Source organism: Salvia splendens, chromosome 15 (genome assembly GCF_004379255.2).
Source record: "Salvia splendens isolate huo1 chromosome 15, SspV2, whole genome shotgun sequence".
Classification (NCBI taxonomy): domain Eukaryota; kingdom Viridiplantae; phylum Streptophyta; class Magnoliopsida; order Lamiales; family Lamiaceae; genus Salvia; species Salvia splendens.
In genome coordinates, this window is record NC_056046.1 from 19,473,655 (window position 1) to 19,495,918 (window position 22,264).

Sequence of the window (22,264 nt, forward strand, 5' to 3'; positions counted from 1 at the left end):
ACGTGTGAAATGGAATGGCTTTTAGCCTTTCATTTCCAAGTCCTTTGGCCTTTTACCTCATTTTGGTTTATGGTGTCCCTTAATGCCAAGACCTTTGAGGTGGCCTTCCCTATCCTATAAATAGGTGGAGCTTGGGAGAGTAGAATAAACAACGAACACCACAAAATATTCTCTCTAGTCTCTACATCATAGTATGCATTCTAGGAGCATTGCACGATTGTTAGAAATAATGGGAAGAAATTCCCAAGCCGTGTACAGGCGGTACTCTAACTATTACAATCGAAAGGAAACTTGCAGCAAATAGAGGAATGAAAATTACAACGAAAATAAAGCAAACCAAATTTATAAGTCGAGTCGAGGAAAGCCCTCTTTCCACAAGACAAATTACGCCCCGGCTAGTGCTCACGGAATGGCGTATTGCCCCCAAAGATAAAACGACTTCCTCCTAACGTGTAGAAGCACCTCAAACCCGCTAGGCACCGGCGAACTTGATGGAGTTCCGAGAATCGAGCTATGCAATGCTCCTATATGTGAACTAGGATGTAGAGAGCTAGAGAAGAGAGAAGCTTGTTGTGATGTTCGTTGTGTATTCTACTCTCCCAAGCTCCACCTATTTATAGGATGGGGAAGGCCACCTCAAAGGTCTTGGCATTAAGGGACACCATAAACCAAAATGAGGTGAAAGGCCAAAGGACTTGGAAATGAAAGGCTAAAAGCCATTCCATTTCACACGTTTCCAACAATCCCCCACATTGGTTAGAGCGTTGCAAGCTCAAACCAACACCAGAAACAAATGCATGTATGCAGACTCTTTGCTCAATTCTCGAGAAACAATATTGCATTTGGAATAGTAGCTTGGGGCTTTGAACTTTCCATAGTCAACACTATCGGGCATACCGGCGGCCTGGTGGACGTGATGCCTTGAACCATTCCTCCTTGGTGTATACCGAGACAATAATATTGACACAATATTATTTACAAACTCATCAGTTCTCACGTTTGTGTCCTTTACTGGCCATGGAACACCACTTTGGATTCATAAGTGATTCACATGTTGAAGCGGCCCACACTTCTTCACTTAAATAGGTGATTCTTTTCCAGGTATCCTGCAATACCCACCTCCTCGAGGTTTCTAAGAATCATTAAAAGTCAAAACTTAGCCTCTTACCACATGCAGGTTACAACACTCAATGCTTTCTAAAGAATGGGCGAAGATTGAAAATCTTCCGAGTGTTACAACTAGATTCATATAGCTTCGTTTTCCCATTGAACCAAGCCCATGGGATCTCCAATCGTATGGTTGGGTTACCACTATAATCATCTTTTAAGATGTGGTTTTCAGTCCCATTCCTTTTAGCAATTTATGCATTTGATCACGGTTTAAACCTTTTGTTAACGGATCCGCTAAGTTATCAACTGACCTTACATAGTCAACTGTGATAACACCACTTGTGATCAATTGCCTGACGGTATTATGTCGCCGACGAATATGTCGAGACTTACCGTTGTATATGCCACTATGTGCTCTCCCTATAGCTGCTTGGCTATCACAGTATATCACTACTGTCGGCACTGGCTTCTTCCAACATGGAATACATTCTAGGAAATTTCTGAGCCACTCGGCTTCTTCCCCTGCTTTATCCAATGCAATAAACTCAGATTCCATGGTGGAACGAGCAATACACGTCTGTTTCATTGATTTCCACGAAACAACACCACCCCCAACAATGAACACATAACCACTCGTCGAGAACGAGTCTTTTGAATCAGAGATCCAATTTGCATCACAATACCCTTCAAGTACTTGGGGATATCTTGTGTACCGCAGCTCAAAGTTAAGAGTATACTTCAAGTATCTCAAAACCCTACGCAGAGCTTTCCAATGTTCCTTGCTTGGGTTGCTCGTAAATCAGCTCAGCTTATTCACCGTACACGCAAGATCTGGTCGGGTGCAGTTTGTGATAAACATCAAACTCCCTATGATCCTTGCATATTCTTCTTGAGCTACAGGCTCACCCGTGTGCTTACTCAAATGCACGTTGGGTTCCAATGGAGTCTTAGCTGGCTCACAATCGAATGAGTGAAATTTCTTTAGCACTTTCTCAATATAATGAGATTGTGTCAGAGCAATTCCCTCATGATTCCTTTTAATTTTGATTCCGAGAATCACATCAGCTAAACCCATATCTTTCATGTCGAAATTTCTCTTCAACATGTTTTTGGTTTCATTGATAATGGCACTATTGCTAGCCCGTAATCAACATATCATCTACATAAAGACACACAATAACGAAACCGTTATCTGTGTTCTTAATGTAAACACACTTATCGCACTCATTGATAGTGAAACCATTTGCCAACATCACGTTGTCAAATTTTAAATGCCATTGTAATGGTGCTTGCTTCAACCCATATAATGACTTTACCAGTTTGCATACTTTACGCTCTTGCCCAGGCACAACAAACCCTTCGGGTTGTTCCATATATATTTCTTCTTCCAGATCACCATTCAGAAACGCAGTTTTCACATCTATTTGGTGAATCTCAAGATTGTGCAAAACAGCAATCGCAAGAAGCACCCGAATGGAAGTGATTCTCGTAACAGGTGAATAGGTATCAAAAAAGTCATGCCCTTCTTTCTGCTTAAAGCCTTGGACAACTAGGCGAGCTTTGTACTTATCTATAGTACCATCGGGCTTATATTTCCTTTTCAGAATCTACTTGCACCCTAAAGTCTTACAGCCTTCAGGCAAGTCTACTAACACCCAGGTGTTATTTCTCATGATGGATTCAATCTCACTGTTGATAGCTTCTTGCCACCACGCTGCGTCTGGGCTAGACAAAGCTTCCGCCACTGACTTTGGTTCGTCATCCAACATAAAAGTTATGAAGTCGAGACCAAATGTCTTAGCAACTTTAACTCTTTTACCACGTCTTGGTTCAACATCCTCAGGACTTGACCTCGTCCTTTTTGGAGGATTAGAACTAGTGGATTCATCCATCATTCTTTCACTAGAACGATCCTCTTGCCTCTTACAAGGGTAAACATTCTCAAAGAATATAACATTCCTTGACTCAATCGTTGTTCCTTCAGCCACGCCAGGCACAGCTGACCTATGGACTAGGAAACGATAGGCACTACTATTAAGTGCATGGCCAATAAAGATGCAATCGACTGTTTTAGGGCCTATTGCAACTTGTTTCGGAGGTGGCACTTCTACCTTCGCTAAACACCCCCACACTTTGAGGTATGAATACGACGGTTTCTTCCCTTTCCACAACTCATAAGGAGTTACATCCCTATTTTTTAGTGGAATTTTGTTCAGGATATATTTCGCTGTTAACACAGCCTCCCCCCACATGTTCTGGGGTAATCCTGAATTAATCAACAAAGCATTCATCATCTCTTTTAGTGTTCGATTTTTGCGTTCAGCAACACCATTTGATTGAGGAGAATATGGAGCTGTGGTTTGGTGAATTATACCACTTGCATGACATAATTCTGCAAACGGAGCTACATACTTACCACCTCTATCACTTCGAACACACTTAATTCGACAATTAAGTTGATTTTCGGCTTTATTTTTGAAGTCTTTAAACGCTTCAATTGCCTCATCTTTACTTCTTAATAAGTAAAGGTAACAATACCTTGTGCAATCATCTATAAATGTGATGAAGTACTTTTTACCACCTCTTGTTTGCACAAATTTCAAATCACATACGTCTGTATGGATCAATTCAAGAGGTTTTGTGCTTCGCTCTACCGAATGGAACGGCAGTTTAGCCATTTTGGCTTCAACACACACTTCACATCTTTCTTGTGAGTTAAATTTATCTACTTTTAGTAAATTAAGATTTACTAATCTTTTTATAGCATTTAGATTTACATGTCCCAATCTATTGGGCCATAAGTCAGAGCTTTCAAGCAAATAAGAGGATGTGTCATTTTCCTTATTTCTTATTCCTTTTCCACGGTGAATGACCGTAACATTCAGCTCAAAAAGCCCATTCACTAGGTGATCTTCACCTATGAACTTTTCATACTTGGTCAATATAACCTTTTCACACTCAAATTCTAGTGAAAATCCATGATTTACTAGAAGTGAGCCTGACACCAAATTATTTCGGATGTCTGGGACATGCAGTACATCCCTAAGGGTAAGAACTTTTCCAGATCCTAATTTTAGGAACACATTACCCACACCAACCACCTTAGAAGAGGCTTGGTTTCCCATACGTACTTTTCTACCTCCAACAGATTTGTAGGTAGAAAAAACGCTTCTTTCAGAGCACACATGACATGTGGCACCTGTATCAACAAACCATTCATTTGGATTGTTACCATGGTTCACATCGGAGACCGTTGCGACCACCTCGTGATCTTTGTAGTTTATAACAACAGGTTCAAATAATTTGCACAATATTGTCTCCACCAATAAGTACACAATTATATCGAACCATATGTGCATTGGTATATTCAACAACCCATGCATCCCAATTACTACTACCAAGTCTAAATTGGTCTTGCTTGTCAAATGACAAACGATAAACACAATTCTCAAGAGAGTAGATCTCAAGGAATTAACCATTTCGTAGCCCATGAACATTGGTACTGTTCGTTTCTTCATTCCAGCTTTGGAGCTCATGTTTCCTCCAACTTCAATTGGTATAATCCTGTCTTAGAAGAGTACACTAATTTGTCTTGCGATTGTTAGAAATAATGGGAAGAAATTCCCAAGCCGTGTACATGCGGTACTCTAACTATTACAATCGAAAGGAAACTTGCAGCAAATAGAGGAATGAAAATTACAACGAAAATAAAGCAAACCAAATTTATAAGTCGAGTCGAGGAAAGCCCTCTTTCCGCAAGACAAATTACGCCCCGGCTAGTGCTCACGGAATGGCGTATTGCCCCCAAAGATAAAACGACTTCCTCCTAACGTGTAGAAGCACCTCAAACCCGCTAGGCACCGGCGAACTTGATGGAGTTCCGAGAATCGAGCTATGCAACGCTCCTATATGTGAACTAGGATGTAGAGAGCTAGAGAAGAGAGAAGCTTGTTGTGATGTTCGTTGTGTATTCTACTCTCCCAAGCTCCACCTATTTATAGGATGGGGAAGGTCACCTCAAAGGTCTTGGCATTAAGGGACACCATAAACCAAAATGAGGTGAAAGGCCAAAGGACTTGGAAATGAAAGGCTAAAAGCCATTCCATTTCACACGTTTCCAACTTGGAAATGAAAGGCTAAAAGCCATTCCATTAAAATAATAACATCCTTCCAACCACGCACGTGGCGTCTATAATGCAAAATAAATGTTATTTAATGAAATATAAACATCATATGAAGCGTATGCCAATGCTGGTGTGAGAGTCTCTCTTGAAAGTAAGCTCTCATTCCACAGTTCTCATTTGATATTTCACGCTCCACAAAATGTGCCAGATTTTTGACAACGTATGTGTTCTAAACAGACATGGCGGCCAAACTTGGATATGAAGATGTATCCGACATTTCTCCAACTGCAATTGCCATCGAGGTCTGCCCCCCTTCTTCCTCTACTATATTCGCCCCGGCTTTATCTTGCTTGTTTGATAAACATGGCTAACATGAAGCGATGCTCGTTTACAGGCGCTTATACAAATCGAGCATTTCTTGACGGAATAAGCAAGAGTTATCATCTTTGAATGTTGTATATTATTATGTGAGGCAAATGTTGTGTTGATTTTTCAGCTGCTAGACATGGCATGAATAAATGGGGGAGACCTTTGGGCTCCATCAAGTAGGGTTTTGCTCATGTTTGTTGTAGTGAATTTTAACTTGATATTGTTTTCCCTTTGTAATTCTTATTAACTTGTATTTTCATTAAATTTTGCAGAATTCTGATCTCAATATGTCAGTAACTTTTCATGCAAATACTGCAACAGAATAACTATTCGCAGAATATGAGCAATAACTAAAATTCATTCTTTTCAAATTTATACATCAAGAAATATGCTGGTGTGAAATACCTTTAATAAACACAACAAAAATTGGAAACTTTTATTGCATCAAGATGTTGAGGTTTTACTTCTTAGTCACTAACCTGTATCAAATCATACAAAATATCGGTACGATAAGGTAACACAGACATTACCAAACTCAGATTGTCTATTGCTTTGTTTACTTTTACTGCTTTAGTTAGTCTTTTTAGAATTAGAAAAACCCCATTCCGTCGTCTAGATAGTGAACAATTATAATTCGAGGTACTCAAGTGCTAATTAGTCCTTGCGGATACGATACTCTAGCTTGTCTTTACTACGATAGCTCCGTACACTTGCGAAATTTTGCTTGCACAAATTTAGGCGAGTCAAGTAGCAACAATCAAAAGTACTATCGATGTAAAAGGTTGTGATCTTACGTCCGACAACTGCATGATCAATGAGTCGCAATCTTAAACTCTAATCTGTAGAAAAATAAGAAATTTTCATATATAAGTACAGTGACTTCAGTATACCTGTGATAGGTTAATATCAATCAATACCTATCAGTGTGGGTCCTAGTATATATCTACCATCGCTTCATACGATGTTATTGGATCTCAATGGAGTATGATGTTACTCCCTCCGTCGGAAAGATGACTACTCCTTGTACGGCATGAGATTTTATGTAACTTTATTTTGTATGTTAAGTGGAAAAAGTAAAGCAAGAGAGATGGAATAAAGTAGACGTAAAAGAGTTTTCATTTATAGTAATGAATCATCTTAGTTAGGACAAACCAAAAAGAAAAGTGAGTTATCTTCAGTGGAACGGAGTGAGTATTATATACATTTGTGATTTATAAACTCCGTATGATGTTATTGTTTCTCAATTCAGTTAATTAACTGATAATTTTAAATTAGTCCAAAGCAAATAAAATGGATTGTGCATCGCACGAGGGTTAGTACTTGTGATTATAAATGATGCTCGGGTTTAGTACTCGTGATTATAAAATGATGCTTGGGGTTACTGCCATAAACTTATGTATATCCGTTATTAACAAAATCCCTCATATCGATTCCTTTTACTAATGACCTTCTTTCATTTTCGTGCAATTTTCCAATGTATTAGTATAATAAAGTACGCCTATCTTTGCAATGTAGCACGTATGTAGAAGGTCGTAGTTGATGTAAATATACAAACCTATCTTTGCAATAGTGGAATCAGGTTTCTTTTGCACCTCCTCGAATAATCAAGTGCAATGACACAATTCCAGCACGTTGACAATGATGCTGGAATACAACAAAAGTTGATTGTTTGGAAATAACTTGAAATTCGCACGTGGCTTGCAAAATTAACCGAAGAATTGTCGGACACCAAGTTCCAAGCTTGCATTCTCAAGAACATCCAAAATGTTTGTCTTTGTCCATCGTGACTTTGATGGATATTTCGATTGCACTAACCAACATTGCAAATGATGAGGCTAACCAGCTATAGGCTAGTGTTGCACGATCATTGAGGGCTTGGCTTGTCCTGTCACACCCGCATTTCCTAAGGATAGGAAGTACGGTGGACCGCGACTAGGGGAGGAATAAAGAAGCGGGGAAGAAAGGGGAGAACAAGAATACTCGACCCGAAAACGTTTAATTAGAGGAAGTTCACTTCAAAACAATGTACTGTAGCGACATTTCTAAAGTTAAAGTAAACAGAGTTTAAATGAAAACATTGTATCGGATTACAAAGCAGCGGAAAAGACCAAGAGATAGATAATGCCGGGTATGACGACACGACACCATCCAAAAGGCAAAGAAAAAACACAATTTTGACTTTAATTGCTCAACATCCGTCCTCCCCATCGTCGCTCAACCTGCACATTAAGAAAACAACATGCAGGGCTGAGTACTTATTGCACTCAGTGGACACACGCCAAAAACATAGTTTGTCATGCCATATCAGTGTAACCTTAGGGTTTTAAGTGTAAGAAAAATAACCCAAGTACACTAAAACATATTTCATAAATTCGACTGCGCAGTCATTTTCAGATATTGCCACCCTTATTCCCACCATCATACACTATCTGATCCAACGGGTGACAAGGGGCGTGGCCACACCCCAGGTCAACTAGACCGGCCAACTTGCTCTCAGATGGCTCCCGATCTCGTGTACACTAGCCTGAGGGTTCGCAGCCCAACAGACCCGAATTCGATTAAACATATGTGGTAAACCACTTCAGATAGGTTTCAAAACAAAACAATTGGCAAGACAAACAGTTCACCTCCATAACCATTTCCGGAACAGAGTCCGTATTTGAGATAACCCACAAAATAGTAGGGTAGAAAAGCCCACCTCGATTGCTTAGCTTTTAAACAGTTTCCTTCTTCAACCACAATTTCCTCGTAAAAGATCACCCTTTTGAAAGATAAATAAGTATCATAATTAGAATCAGGAAAGACGGGGTTTAAACGACAATGCATGAATCCTACGTGGATGACTTCGACATCTAGCACGTTACACGTACGCACACTTAACAACATCTTATAAGTCAATCACACAAAAACACACGTCCGAAACACACCACGCACGCACCCGACACACATACAACGTACTCAAGACGCGCACACGACACACACGCAACACTCATACCCCCGGCATACCCTCACTGTGCAAACGGCTCACTTGGCTCGGAAAAGGTTCGGAAAAAGGATCGGCGTCTCGGCCTGGCTCGGTGTCTCGGCCGCCTGGCTCGGCACCTCGGCCGGCTGTCTCGCCGCCTGGCTCGGTGTCTCGGCCGACCGTCTCGGCTGCCTGGCTCGGCACCTCGGCCGACTGTCTCGGCCGCCTGGCTCGGCTCCTCGGCCGACCGTCTCGGCCGCCTGGCTCGGCACCTCGGCCGACCGTCTCGGCCGCCTGGCTCGGCACCTCGGCCGACCGTCTCGGCCGCCTGGCTCGGCACCTCTGCCGACCGTCTCGGCCGCCTGGCTCGGCACCTCGGCCGACCGTCTCGGCCGCCTGGCTCGGCACTGGCTCGGCGTCTGTCTCGGCATCTGGCTCGGCACCTGGCGCGGCACCTGTCTCGGCATTGGCTCGGCACCTGTTTCGGCATCTGGCTCGGCACCTGGCGCGGCACCTGTCTCGGCACTGGCTCGGCACCTGGCCCGACATCGGGCTCGGCGTCTCGGCCGCTGGCTCGATCACGTGCACACAAACTTTCCCCCAACCAACGATTCTCAAACCTTATACGACAATCACAACACACATTCCACAACCCAAAACACACCCGAAAACATGAGATCAAACCTTCAAAACTCCCCACAACACTGCCCTAGGCCGAACCCCAAAACTCTCGGCCAACACACACAAACCACCCGAACCAAACGCTGTTTTCCCCGAGCCATCTCTTGGCCAAACACACCCACATACATCCCAAAGACCACACACTCAGATTCACACCCATTGCACATAAATACATCACCCAAAAACATACATCCATCAGAAAAGCGCAGTTCACTTACAAAAATCATTATAAAATCACCAGACCTCCAAAGAAGCTGAAATTTACACACCACACCCAAGACACATCCAAGTTTATACAGTTAAAAATTCGTATCAAAAAGAGATCGTTTGCTCAGTCAAAAAGGGGTCGGAACCCACTGTCAGTTATCACCAAAAACATGTTCAACACAAACACATAGCCACAAAACCTATTCAGCATCTAAACCATCCAAAAACGTCCTACATGCATGTTTTTTTTCGAAATTATTAAGAGTTAGGGTCTTGGGTTACCTTTCCCGGATAGTTCAAACGTAGATCAAAAGCTTTCCCTACTCCGCTTCCAAATTCGGTACGAGAGATATACCTTGACGAAACCAAGAATTAAATGAGAGGGAGTGAGAGGGAAAGAGAACCGAGAGGGAGAAGGAGGGAGAACTTACCGGCGAGAGGACGATAGCGAGAGAGAGAGGAGAGAAAACGATTATGAGGGAGAGATGAGAGAAACCGATAGTGAGAGGGAGAGATGAGAGAAAAGAGAGAGTAACGGTTGTTGTGGGAGTGGGGAGGTTGAGAAATTTGTGGGAGAGGGGGAGGGGTTTTCGAAAAAGAGAGAGGGAGAGGGAGAGGAAAAGAAATTAATTAATTAGGAGTAATTTAACCCATGACTTAATTAATTATCCCCCTTTACAAAAAGCTTAGGTAAATAATATCACATCCACAACAATAATATAAATCAATTAAGATTTTCCACACCATATATTACACAAAATCATCCATTAAGTAAAAAGAAATAAAAAAAAAAAAAATTATAAACTTTCGGATATTACTTGTCACAATCCACTCATGATTTCGTGTAGACCATGAAGCGATTATCTACCCTTTTCAAACAGAGGGGTGAAGCGTATGCCAATGCTGATGTGAGAGTCTCTCTTGAAAGTAAGCTCTCATTCCACAGTTCTCGTTTGATATTTCACGCTCCACAAAATGTGCCAGATTTTTGACAACGTATGTGTTCTAAACAGACATGGCGGCCAAACTTGGATATGAAGATGTATCCGACATTTCTCCAACTGCAATTGCCATCGAGGTCTGCCCCCCTTCTTCATCTACTATATTCGCCCCGGCTTTATCTTGCTTGTTTGATAAACATGGCTAACATGAAGCGATGCTCGTTTACAGGCGCTTATACAAATCGAGCATTTCTTGACGGAATAAGCAAGAAGTTATCATCTTTGAATGTTGTATATTATTATGTGAGGCAAATGTTGTGTTGATTTTTCAGCTGCTAGACATGGCATGAATAAATGGGGGAGACCTTTGGGCTCCATCAAGTAGGGTTTTGCTCATGTTTGTTGTAGTGAATTTTAACTTGATATTGTTTTCCCTTTGTAATTCTTATTAACTTGTATTTTCATTAAATTTTGCAGAATTCTGATCTCAATATGTCAGTAACTTTTCATGCAAATACTGCAACAGAATAACTATTCGCAGAATATGAGCAATAACTAAAATTCATTCTTTTCAAATTTATACATCAAGAAATATGCTGGTGTGAAATACCTTTAATAAACACAACAAAAATTGGAAACTTTTATTGCATCAAGATGTTGAGGTTTTACTTCTTAGTCACTAACCTGTATCAAATCATACAAGATATCGGTACGATAAGGTAACACAGACATTACCAAACTCAGATTGTCTATTGCTTTGTTTACTTTTACTGCTTTAGTTAGTCTTTTTAGAATTAGAAAAACCCCATTCCGTCGTCTAGATAGTGAACAATTATAATTCGAGGTACTCAAGTGCTAATTAGTCCTTGTGGATACGATACTCTAGCTAGTCTTTACTACGATAGCTTCGTACACTTGCGAAATTTTACTTGCACAAATTTAGGCGAGTCAAGTAGCAACAATCAAAAGTACTATCTATGTAAAAGGTTGTGATCTTACGTCCGACAACTACCATCGCTTCATATAATGTTATTGGATCTCAATGGAGTATGATGTTACTCCTTCCGTCGGAAAGATGACTTCTCCTTGGACGGCATGAGATTTTATGTAACTTTATTTTGTATGTTAAGTGGAAAAAGTAAAATAAGAGAGATGGAATAAAGTAGACATAAAAGAGTTTTCATTTATAGTAATGGATCATCTTAGTTAGGACAAACCAAAAAGAAAATTGAGTTATCTTCAGTGGGACGGAGTGAGTATTATATACATTTGTGATTTATAAACTCCGTATGATGTTATTGTTTCTCAATTCAGTTAATTAACTGACAATTTTAAATTAGTCCAAAGAAAATAAAATGGATTGTGCATCGCACGAGGGTTAGTACTTGTGATTATAAATGATGCTCGGGTTTTGTACTCGTGATTATAAACTGATGCTCGGGGTTACTGCCATAAACTTATGTATATCCGTTATTAACAAAATCCCTCATATCGATTCCTTTTACTAATGATCGTCTTTCATTTTCGTGCAATTTTCCAATTTATTAGTATAATAAAGTACGCCTATCTTTGCAATGTAGCACGTAGGAATGTCAATCGGGTCGGCCCATCGGGTTTCGGGCCGGCCCTACTCGGGTTGCGGGTCAATCGGGTGCGGGCTAATCGGGTTGTGAATTTTTTCGGGTTGTAAAAGTTCAACCCTAACCCTAAAAGCTCGGGTTTCGGGCTAGCCCAACGGGTTAATCGGGTTGCTACCGATAAGATTTACATGCAATCAATCCAATAAAAAACGATGAAAATTAGTTATATTAATAAAATGTAAAATATTTAATTATGATACATTTGAGATATATGGTCAAACTCAATCATAAACATGATCAAATACTAATATTTGAGATATTTCGAGAAATTTTAATGCATGTTGTAGAAATTTAAATATTTTTTTAAGTGAATTTGAAGTTTTTAATTTATTTATCAATTATTATATTAATAAAAATTCAATATATAATTTGTATATTTAATATAAAATTGAAAGTTATTTTTTTAGTTATCTATATTATAAAATTAATCAATAAAATGTCGAATTATGAGTAAAAAATAGAATAATAGAAATTTTATCGGGTTTTCGGGCCAGCCCATCGGGTTTTCGGGTCTAGCCCTAACGGGTCGCGGGTTAATCGGGTGCGGGCTAATCGGGTTTTAATTTTATCGGGCTAGAAATTTTCAGCCCTAACCCTATAAATTTGGCGGGCTATTCGGGTCAGCCCACGGGTTGCGGGCTACATTGACATCCCTAGTAGCACGTATGTAGAAGGTCGTAGTTGATGAAAATGTACAAACCTATCTTTGCAATAGTGGAATCAGGTTTCTTTTGCACCTCCTCGAATAATCAAGTGCAATGACGCAATTCCAGCACGTTGACAATGATGCTGGAATACAACAAAAGTTGATTGTTTGGAAATAACTTGAAATTTGCATGTGGCTTGCAAAATTAACCGAAGAATTGTCGGACACCAAGTTCCAAGCTTGCATTCTCAAGAACATCCAAAATGTTTGTCTTTGTCCATCGTGACTTTGATGGATATTTCGATTGCACTAACCAACATTGCAAATGATGAGGCTAACCAGCTATAGGCTAGTGTTGCACGATCATTGAGGGCTTGGCTTGTCCCATGTAAAGCTCGTTGTGAAAACACAAAACAAAATCAAAGAGTTGAAAAGTATCACAAATACACCAAATGTGGTTTGGGTTAAAGTTGAAGCATGCTTGATATGGAATTGATTACAACGATCTTGATAACATGAGCGTGAGAGGTGCAACACACATGAAAACGTTGCAAAAGTTCTCCGATGTTTCAGAAAAGATTGTGAGATGATTTATAGCTGATGCAACACATGAGATGTTCTGATGCAAAGCCCTCTTAACTGGTATGTTGGTGTCATATGTTAACTCAATGTACAAGATTGCTTAGACGATGTTGACAGGGATGACAAATGGCGAGAGTATATCCATCATAGTAGCAGTAGCAGATATAATAGCAGCATGGCTCACCAATCTATTGCGGGTCATAACACTCGGGTGTCACAAAAACAACTTCATGAAATAGGTGAAAGTGTGAAGCGAGCAATGATTCTTCTCCATGAGAGTAAAGATATTCTTGAAATTCTGCAAGTAGGAGCTTCCACGTTAAGATGTTGGTAAAGTTGGTAATATTTATGAGTGGAGGGCATTCATAGCAATGGCACTATATATTGAAAATCCTTTTGCATCTCCTTCAACATCAAGTGACAATGCAACAACAATATATATCAACTCTGTAACACCTCCTTTCATATTAATAATACTGAATAAGTGGTGTTTGCGAAACAATATCAATTATGTAACTTTGCAAATATATCAACTCTGTAACATTGCACAAATATCAACTCTATAACTTGAAATTCGCACAGTGTCAGCGAAACCAACCGAGAAATTGTCGGACATTGTTTAAGAAGCAAAACCGTTATTTTAGTTATTTTTCAAACTTATTTCAAATTTTTTCCGTATTTTTGTTGTATTTTCTTTTGAGCCTCTAGAATTTCCAAACCACCTATAAATAGTGGAGTTCATTTTTTTTTCATTCAATTTTGATAACTGTTAATATTAAGAAACTAGAATTTTTGTGTTTTCCATATCTATTTAGTCATTTTTTTAACACTTTTGCATCATCACAGCTGCTATGTTTGGTATAATTACTCTATTTTTTACAGACCCCAAAGATTTCATGAAATGATTTATATACATACACATGAAAACAAGGCTGCTAAGCCGTCTATGTTTATGGGTGCTAAGGTAGCAAGAATGCAAAAGTTTCTTTGCACTTTCTTAATAATCGGATGCAGTGATGTGTCCCAACACATGATGCTGACAACGTCGAAAAATGTTGGAATGACTTGAAATTCGCATAATACTTGTGAAACAGATTAAGAAGTTGTCGGACATTGTTTAAGGGGTGAAACTCTCATTTTATTATTTTTCAAAATTTTAAAATTTCCATAATTTCATTTTATTTCATCTTGAGTCTTAAGATTTTCAAACCACTGATACATAGTGGATTGCATTATTTTTCATTTTGTTTTGATCATAATTAATATATTTAGAATTCAAGAAACTATGAAGAATTTCATGAAATAATATATATATATATATATATATATATATATATATATATATATATATATATATATATATATATATATATATATATATATATATATAGGGTTTTGATCTATGCAAAACTAGATTTAAATACAGAAACGCAGAACAATATCATAATTAGGACACTTTTAGGTCATAATTAGGTAATTTTTAGGTCATGCTAACAAAGCATGACCTAAAACGATCTTAGCATGACATTAAACCTAAATATTATAATATGACCTAAAATTGCTTAATTATGACCTTCCGTGTTTTTGGTTAATTATTGACCATTAGATCATCTAATCCTAGGGCCAAGATTTGGTCTGCATTTCTGGATTTAAACACATACTTATTTTGATCATCTCCCTATATATATATATATATATGTGCACATGCAAATTAGGCTACTAGCTAGCCTGATTATGTTGATCTTGGGTGCTAATTAAGGTCGTTACTAGTGCTTGTAAAAACAACATAACTATTATTGTATGTGAACTTATCACCATGGCAATCAAGATAAAAAGTGCCATAAAAAATATTTATGATCGTATTAGCATTTCTTAAGAATGATCTACCTTATCTGATCACATAAAAATAAGTTAGATATAGAAAGTCACGCAATCACACATATTGAAGAACACCCTTGAAACAAGTGCCAGATCTACCAGCAAGTTGTATAAATATTCTGATCTCAACCAATTAAACACTTAAATTAAAATAATAGCATCCTTCCAACCACGCACGCTGGCGTCTATAATGCAAAATAAATGTTATTTAATGAAACATAAACACTCTTTTATGCGATTCGCGGGAATCCACCTATGTCATCCACTAATTTTGTTGCTTAATAACATTGTTATGTTATATATATGTGTCATGTGACAGCACGTGATTGGAAGAATGCTATGTCTCTAAGGATAAAAGATCACTAGTAGTCGATATTACATTTATAAAAGCACCGAGGTCACGCTTAATACAAATCTCTTCAGTTATGAAGGGCAATGAGTACATTGAATTTTATTAAATAATTATTCGTTTGAAAAAAATTATTTTAAACGAAAAGTTTTATAGGTGAATTTAACTGTTGGTAAGCATGTTTTTTATATACACGAAAAAGGGAAATAAAAAATTTGTGTTAATGTGACTTATAATTATGAATTTCATGAAGTGATGTAAATTTCGCCAACGGTACAGCAAACTGGCGCCAAGGCTTATCTGTTAGTTAGTATAACTGGATTTGATTTGAGTGATAGAGAGAGAAAGAGAGAGAGCAGCCATGTCCCATTCTCTCTCATCCTTCGCAATCTCTCTCTACAAATTCAATCCGGAATCGCTGTCCAGATCCGGTCGATTTCTACTCCGAGCGTCCTCGTCAACTGCTCCTGGTATCGATTTTTCCTCTCTCGAATCCGCCATTGCTAAGGTTCCTTTCCTTTTCCTTCAATTTGTGTATGGGCTGGTTAATTGTTGGAATCTCCAATTTCAAATTCTTTGATTTACTTTTCTGTTATTTGATTTCTCGAAACAAGCATTTTGCCTTTACGTTTAGGTTTATATTACTCGAATTCAAACTTAAGTAGATTGAAATTAGTGGTAATTGAAACTAGATGATAGGTTGGTAGAAAGATAACGGACAAAATTATTGTTTAGGTGATATAAAAAAATGTTAATTAAATTATGAAATCAATATCTGTAGATCAATAGTCATAAAGAGATTGATTGTACTGGCAGATTTTCGTTTTCAAGGATTGAGCAATGTGTTCTGTGATACTCTTCCTAACATTTACAGAACAACATTGCAAGACCAAAGCGAAAAATTTCTGTGTGAGTTTATACATATAATGGTGTGGTTCATGGCAGAAAGATAGTGATGGAGTGAGAGTGGCACTTGATCAGTTGAGGGAAGTTGGTTGGGCCAAAAAATGGAGTTCTCAGCCATATATATCGCGTCGTACAGTGAGTCTCTGAAACCACTCTCACTAATTGGTTTTGATTTTCCTTCTTAAAAATATCATTAGGACGAGGGAATTGGTGGTCGGACTATTGATGGCATTGTTAATGTTCATATCGTGGACTAGAGTTTTACCAGCTTAACATTTTCATTATAGACATCTCTGCGCGAGCTGACAACTTTAGGACTGAAGAATGCGGAAAATCTTGCTATACCTAGCACCAGAAACGACGTAAGTTCAATGGATCTTGTGCCTTGCTCTGTTTCTTGAAGTATAACCATTTAATTGGTTTATGTCTCAATTATCAAAGCTCGGAATGGACTTTCTACATGTATCTTGAGTTGATTTTGTTCAGTGATGCAGGCAGCTTTTCTCTTTACTGTCGTTGGCTCAACTGGATTTTTGGGTATTCTTGCTGGCCAGCTTCCTGGGGTAGCTTCTACTAACCTTCCCATACAACTAATATTTTTATTCATTCATTTGTTTGTTTGTTTGTGTTTCTCGGGTATGACATGATCTGCTGACCATATGCAATTTTAGGAGATTAAACATTTGAATCATAACTTTGTGGTTTGTTGACATTTTTGGTATGCAACTGACTCACTTGATTCTTAGGATTGGGGCTTCTTTGTGCCATACTTGGTCGGGAGCATTTCTTTGGTAGTTCTCGCGATAGGGAGTATCTCACCGGGGTAAGTATCCGAACATCTTGCTATTTACAAGAAATACAGATCATATTAAACTGTGAAATGAAGAAGCTTTGCTAGAAGTTTTGCCAAGTCTTTACTTTCATCTTCGTCGGGTTTACATAGGCTGCTTCAGGCTGCAATCGGAGGATTTTCTTCATTCTTCCCAGATTACAAGGAGAGGATTGCTAGACATGAAGCAGCTCATTTCTTAGGTAACAAACATTTTGCTGAAGCCAAAAATTTGTAGACATAACACACAAACATACAGAGACATTGGAAGCATTCGCATTTATGAGTTCAGCTGTGACTTCATCGATTTAAGATGGGCTTTCGTATGTGCAGTTGCATACTTACTCGGTCTTCCCATCCTCGGGTATTCTCTGGACATTGGGAAAGAGAATGTCAATCTCATCAACGAGAAGCTTGAAAAGCTCATTTACAGTGGACAGCTCGATGCCAAGGAACTAGACAGGTAACCTATTTTTCTACACTCCTCTACTCATTTTGATCCATTTCTGATGTCTTATTTCTCAAGCCTATCATGTTTAAAACTTGACAAGAATCTACATTATGTTCCACTCCTCTTAAGGTTGGCCGTAGTAGCAATGGCCGGACTGGCTGCAGAAGGTCTGCAATACGACAAAGTGGTCGGACAGTCAGCTGATCTTTTCTCCCTGCAGGTTCGACACCCCACACAAGACAAGATACAAACGAATCACACTCTGGCAAAATATAGCTAACACATTCTCAATGGTCTGTTTTTTGGTTTTTGTTCCGGCAGAGGTTTATAAACAGGTCTAAGCCACCGCTGAGCCGAGATCAGCAGCAAAACCTCACCCGATGGGCGGTAATGTCCCCTCCTCATTGACACTTTATAACATATACGTAATAATTTCCCATTGAATTTCTCTCTTGAGTAGATTAAATTATATGAATATTGTGCAGGTTTTGTTTGCTGCATCATTGATAAAAAACAATGGAGCTCTGCATGAAGCTCTGATGGCAGCAATGTCGAAAAACGCAACAGTTATTGAATGCATTGAAGCAATTGAGAAGGCTGGCTGAGTGAATTCAGCCATATATATGCATGAGTTTTTTTTATCAAAGGCAAAAATAGAGGGCTCATGTAAATATCATATGATCCAACTACAGTTTTGTCGGATCAAGCGTGTCTGAATTGACCCGACCCGCACCCGGTTTCATGTGTCTTCTGTTTGGTGGTTGAAATGTGGATGGAATCGAATCTTGTTGGAAAATTCTTCATATCTTGCAAATTTGCCGTCCAATTCATGAAGGTACGAACATATGCTGTCAATTGAATTTATAGATTCCGTACAAGGGAATATATGTCTCTCATTACATATGTCTCAACACAACCCCAAAGGTCAAGGAAATGCTCACACATTAAATTTTTTCATCCGCGTAACATTTCACGAAAATAATGAACTTACATTATCCCTCAACTCAAATAAAAAAAAGGTAAAATAATGAATGTTGTATACACTACACACATGCATTTGAAGTAAAAATAAATATTTAGTATGACAAACTAATTTGGAAAATTTGTAGTACTTGTTAAAGTACGTACGCACGGACATGCTATTTCTTGTTTTTCGATTTGCCAAGAGTCATATTTGAAAGAATATAATGAGAGTCACTTCATTTTCCGAATTTTCTGTGTTTATTCGAGTATAATTTTCTTTGGATGTCAACAAAATAAGATAAACCTTAGCAACACACTTTTTCGATCTGTTTGTTTTACTTTTGTAGTTGCTTCTTAGAGCATCCGCAATGGAGCGGACGATAGGCCGTCGTCCGCCAACTATGGGTGCGCGGACGATGCCCGATGCATCGTCCGCGCCCTATAGATCGTACGCGGACAATAGGGCATCCTCCGCGCCATCGTCCGTCCACTGTGGGCGACGCGGACGATGGCGCGAACGATGCAACGCGTTTTTATTTTTGTTTTTTTAATTCCGAAAAATAAGGGAAGGCGAAGGCAACATCCTCCTCGCAAGCCGCAGCCGCCCCCCATCGCCGATCCCCATCCCAACCCCGACCCCGGCGGCACTTGCCTACATGTAGTTGGCAGCGGCCTCCAACTGGAGGACGTTGTTGGACGCGCACAACGTCCTCATGCAATGTCAGGACCCGACCAAAGCCGAATACTTCCAGGGGATGATCGATGAGCTGCGCCGCAAGTTGGGACTTTTGTAGAGTAGTCAAATTTTTTTTTCATTTCTAACTCGTGTAAAACTTTTTTTTAATCAATGTAGGATTTGCCATTTTTAATTAATCATGGTATTTTTTAATTATTTTGCATTGACATATTTGAAAACATTTAAATTAATTAACAAAACAATAGTGAAACCTATAAGGCGGCTTTTAGGGCGGCTTATAGGGCGCCGCACTGCAGGTGGAACGGTAGGAGAATAAAATGCTGACGTGGCGGTGCATAGGGAGGGCTTTAGGGCGTCCCTTAGGGCGCACCACTGCTAATGCTCTTAGTATTGAATGATAAGGGATATATCTATAAATTTTAAATCATATATATATATATATATATAGTTGTGTTCATATCCTTTTTGCATAATTTCTCCTTTCTCCTTCTTCATCTCATGCGTTCATTTAATCAAATCCTATGGTCTAAATAATTTGTTGAATTCATTAAATCTAATCATTTTTTAATTCGAAAAGGGCAAAATAGAGAATCAATAATGTGGGTTGTTATGGAAAATTCCATGATTTCCTCCCTCTAGGATCTATGCGCTTTTTTCAACAAATTTGATTAGGATTCGTTATTTTCCTTCTCCCTCACTGCACGATTCTGTAGTTTCCAGCGGTTTGCGGTAATGCTTATTGTTCGGAAAATTGATTTTGTCGACTTCTTCAACAGCCATCCGAAATTGCAAACCTTTGACATTCATGGTGCAATGTTTGCTGCTATCTGTCAAAAGAATAGCCTCAGAAATGTGAGCCCACGAAATTAGGAATTCAGTTGTGTTATCGTACTCGTTTATTTCTCGTATGAGGGTATAACCATTTTCTCACATTGAAGGTGGACTCGAGGTTTCAAATTCCGTGTCTTGAGAAGGTTGTAGAAGAGGTTGCGCTGGTGAGTTGAATGGTTCAACTCGGGGTCTTTGAGGTGCTGGTGAACGTGAACTCGGTCGTCGATCCACATAATGTACACATAATGTACATATTGTATAGTATAATGCGTAGTTTAGTTTCTGTAATGCATTATTTGTGATATGTAATGAACATTTATACTGACGCGTTTAATTTAAGTTGTGTCGTGTTTCGATGTTTGGCGCACGTTTCTTGTTTTCCCTAAGGGTTTAACATGCCTAGGGGCTAGGGTGTAGTATGTTCTAAGGCTAAAAAGCGTTGTCCAAATACACGCGCTGCAGTAATTCGTCTGGGGTTGCACATAATGTATATTTTGTATAGTATAATGCGTAGTTTAGATTCTATAATGCATTATTTGTGATATGTAATGAACATTTATCCTGACGCGTTTAATTTAAGTTGTGTCGTGTGTCGTTGTTTGGCGCACGTTTCTTGTTTTCCCTAAGGGTTTGACAAGCCTAGGGGCTAGGGTGTAGTATGTTCTAAGTCTAAAAAATGTTGTCCAAATACACGAGTTGGAGTAATTCGTATGGGGTTGCACATGCATAACGCGTAGGTATATTTCAAAACAGATATACATAATGTACATATTGTGTAGTATAATGCGTAGTTTAGTTTATGTAATGCATTATTTGTGGTATGTAATGAACATTTATCCTTACCCGTTTAATTTAGGTTGTGCTGTGTTTCTTGTTTTCCCTAAGGGTTTAACAAGCATAGGGGCTAGGTTGTAGTATGTTCTAAGTCTAAAAAACGTTGTCCAAATACACGAGCTGCAGTAATTCGTCTTGGGTTGCACATAATGTATATTTTGTATAGTATAATGCGTAGTTTAGATTCTGTAATGCATTATTTGTGATATATAATGAACATTTATCCTTACCCGTTTAATTTAGGTTGTGCCGTGTTTCGATGTACTACGCACGTTTCTTGTTTTTCCTAAGGGTTTAACAAGCTTAGGGGCTAGGGTGTAGTATGTTCTAAGTCTAAAAAACGTTGTCCAAATACACGAGCTGCAATAATTCGTCTAGGGTTGCACATGCATAGCGTGTAAACATTTTTTAAAACAGATATACATAATGTACATATTATGTAGTGTAATGCGTAGTTTTAGTTCTGTAATGCATTATTTGTGATATGTAATGAACATTTATCCTGCCCCGTTTCCTTTAAGTTGTGCCGTGTTTCGATGTTTGGCGCACGTTTCTTGTTTTCTCTAAGGGTTTAACAAGCCTAGGGGCTAGGGTGTAGTATGTTCTAAGTCTAAAAAACATTGTCCAAATACACGAGCTACAGTAATTCGTCTGGGTTGCACATGCATAGCGCGTAGGCATTTTTTAAAACAGATATACATAATGTACATATTATGTAGTGTAATGCGTAGTTTTAGCTTCTGTAATGCATTATTTGTGATATGTAATGAACATTTATCCTGCCCCGTTTCCTTTAAGTTGTGCCGTGTTTCAATGTTTGGCGCACGTTTCTTGTTTTCCCTAAGGGTTTAACAAGCCTTGGGGCTAGGGTGTAGTATGTTCTAAGTCTAAAAAACGTTGTCCAAATACACGAGCTACAGTAATTCGTCTGGGTTGCACATGCATAGCGCGTAGGCATTTTTTAAAACAGATATACATAATGTACATATTATGTAGTGTAATGCGTAGTTTTAGCTTCTGTAATGCATTATTTGTGATATGTAATAAACATTTATCTTGCCCTGTTTCATTTAAGTTGTACCGTGTTTCGATGTTTGGTGCACGTTTCTTGTTTTCCCTAAGGGTTTAACAAGCATAGGGGCTAGGGTGTAGTATGTTCTAAGTCTAAAAAATGTTGTCCAAATACACGAGCTGCAGTAATTCGTCTGGGGTTGCACATGCATAGCGCATAGGCATTTTTTAAAACAGATATACATAATGT

General features: G+C 38.8%; 1 protein-coding gene and 2 long non-coding RNA genes across 3 annotated transcripts; all 3 read left to right on the forward strand.

The window, feature by feature from the left end:
* The first annotated feature begins 5,365 nt into the window (after window positions 1-5,365).
* LOC121768409 lies at window positions 5,366-5,670 on the forward strand. Its single transcript, XR_006043366.1, has 3 exons — window positions 5,366-5,385; window positions 5,472-5,536; window positions 5,629-5,670. It is a non-coding gene; the product is annotated as an uncharacterized LOC121768409 (long non-coding RNA).
* Window positions 5,671-10,276: 4,606 nt separating this feature from the next.
* LOC121768028 lies at window positions 10,277-10,942 on the forward strand. The gene is made up of 3 exons (XR_006043265.1): window positions 10,277-10,383; window positions 10,470-10,534; window positions 10,627-10,942. It is a non-coding gene; the product is annotated as an uncharacterized LOC121768028 (long non-coding RNA).
* Window positions 10,943-15,817: 4,875 nt separating this feature from the next.
* LOC121767154 lies at window positions 15,818-18,474 on the forward strand. The gene is made up of 10 exons (XM_042163358.1): window positions 15,818-16,000; window positions 16,438-16,533; window positions 16,686-16,760; window positions 16,893-16,961; window positions 17,145-17,221; window positions 17,342-17,430; window positions 17,561-17,690; window positions 17,808-17,898; window positions 18,000-18,065; window positions 18,164-18,474. Exons 1-10 carry the CDS (start codon window positions 15,854-15,856, stop codon window positions 18,281-18,283), a joined length of 960 nt encoding a protein of 319 aa, XP_042019292.1. The 5' UTR covers window positions 15,818-15,853; the 3' UTR covers window positions 18,284-18,474.
* The last annotated feature ends 3,790 nt before the right edge of the window (window positions 18,475-22,264 follow it).

Bases quoted from the DNA above. Each gene is read 5' to 3' on its own strand.
- LOC121767154 (XM_042163358.1), top strand. From the start codon at position 15,854: ATGTCCCATTCTCTCTCATCCTTCGCAATCTCTCTCTACAAATTCAAT. The intron at 16,001-16,437 runs GTTCCTTTCCTT...GGTTCATGGCAG, and splicing joins TCGAATCCGCCATTGCTAAG to AAAGATAGTGATGGAGTGAG. The intron at 16,534-16,685 runs GTGAGTCTCTGA...TTTTCATTATAG, and splicing joins CATATATATCGCGTCGTACA to ACATCTCTGCGCGAGCTGAC.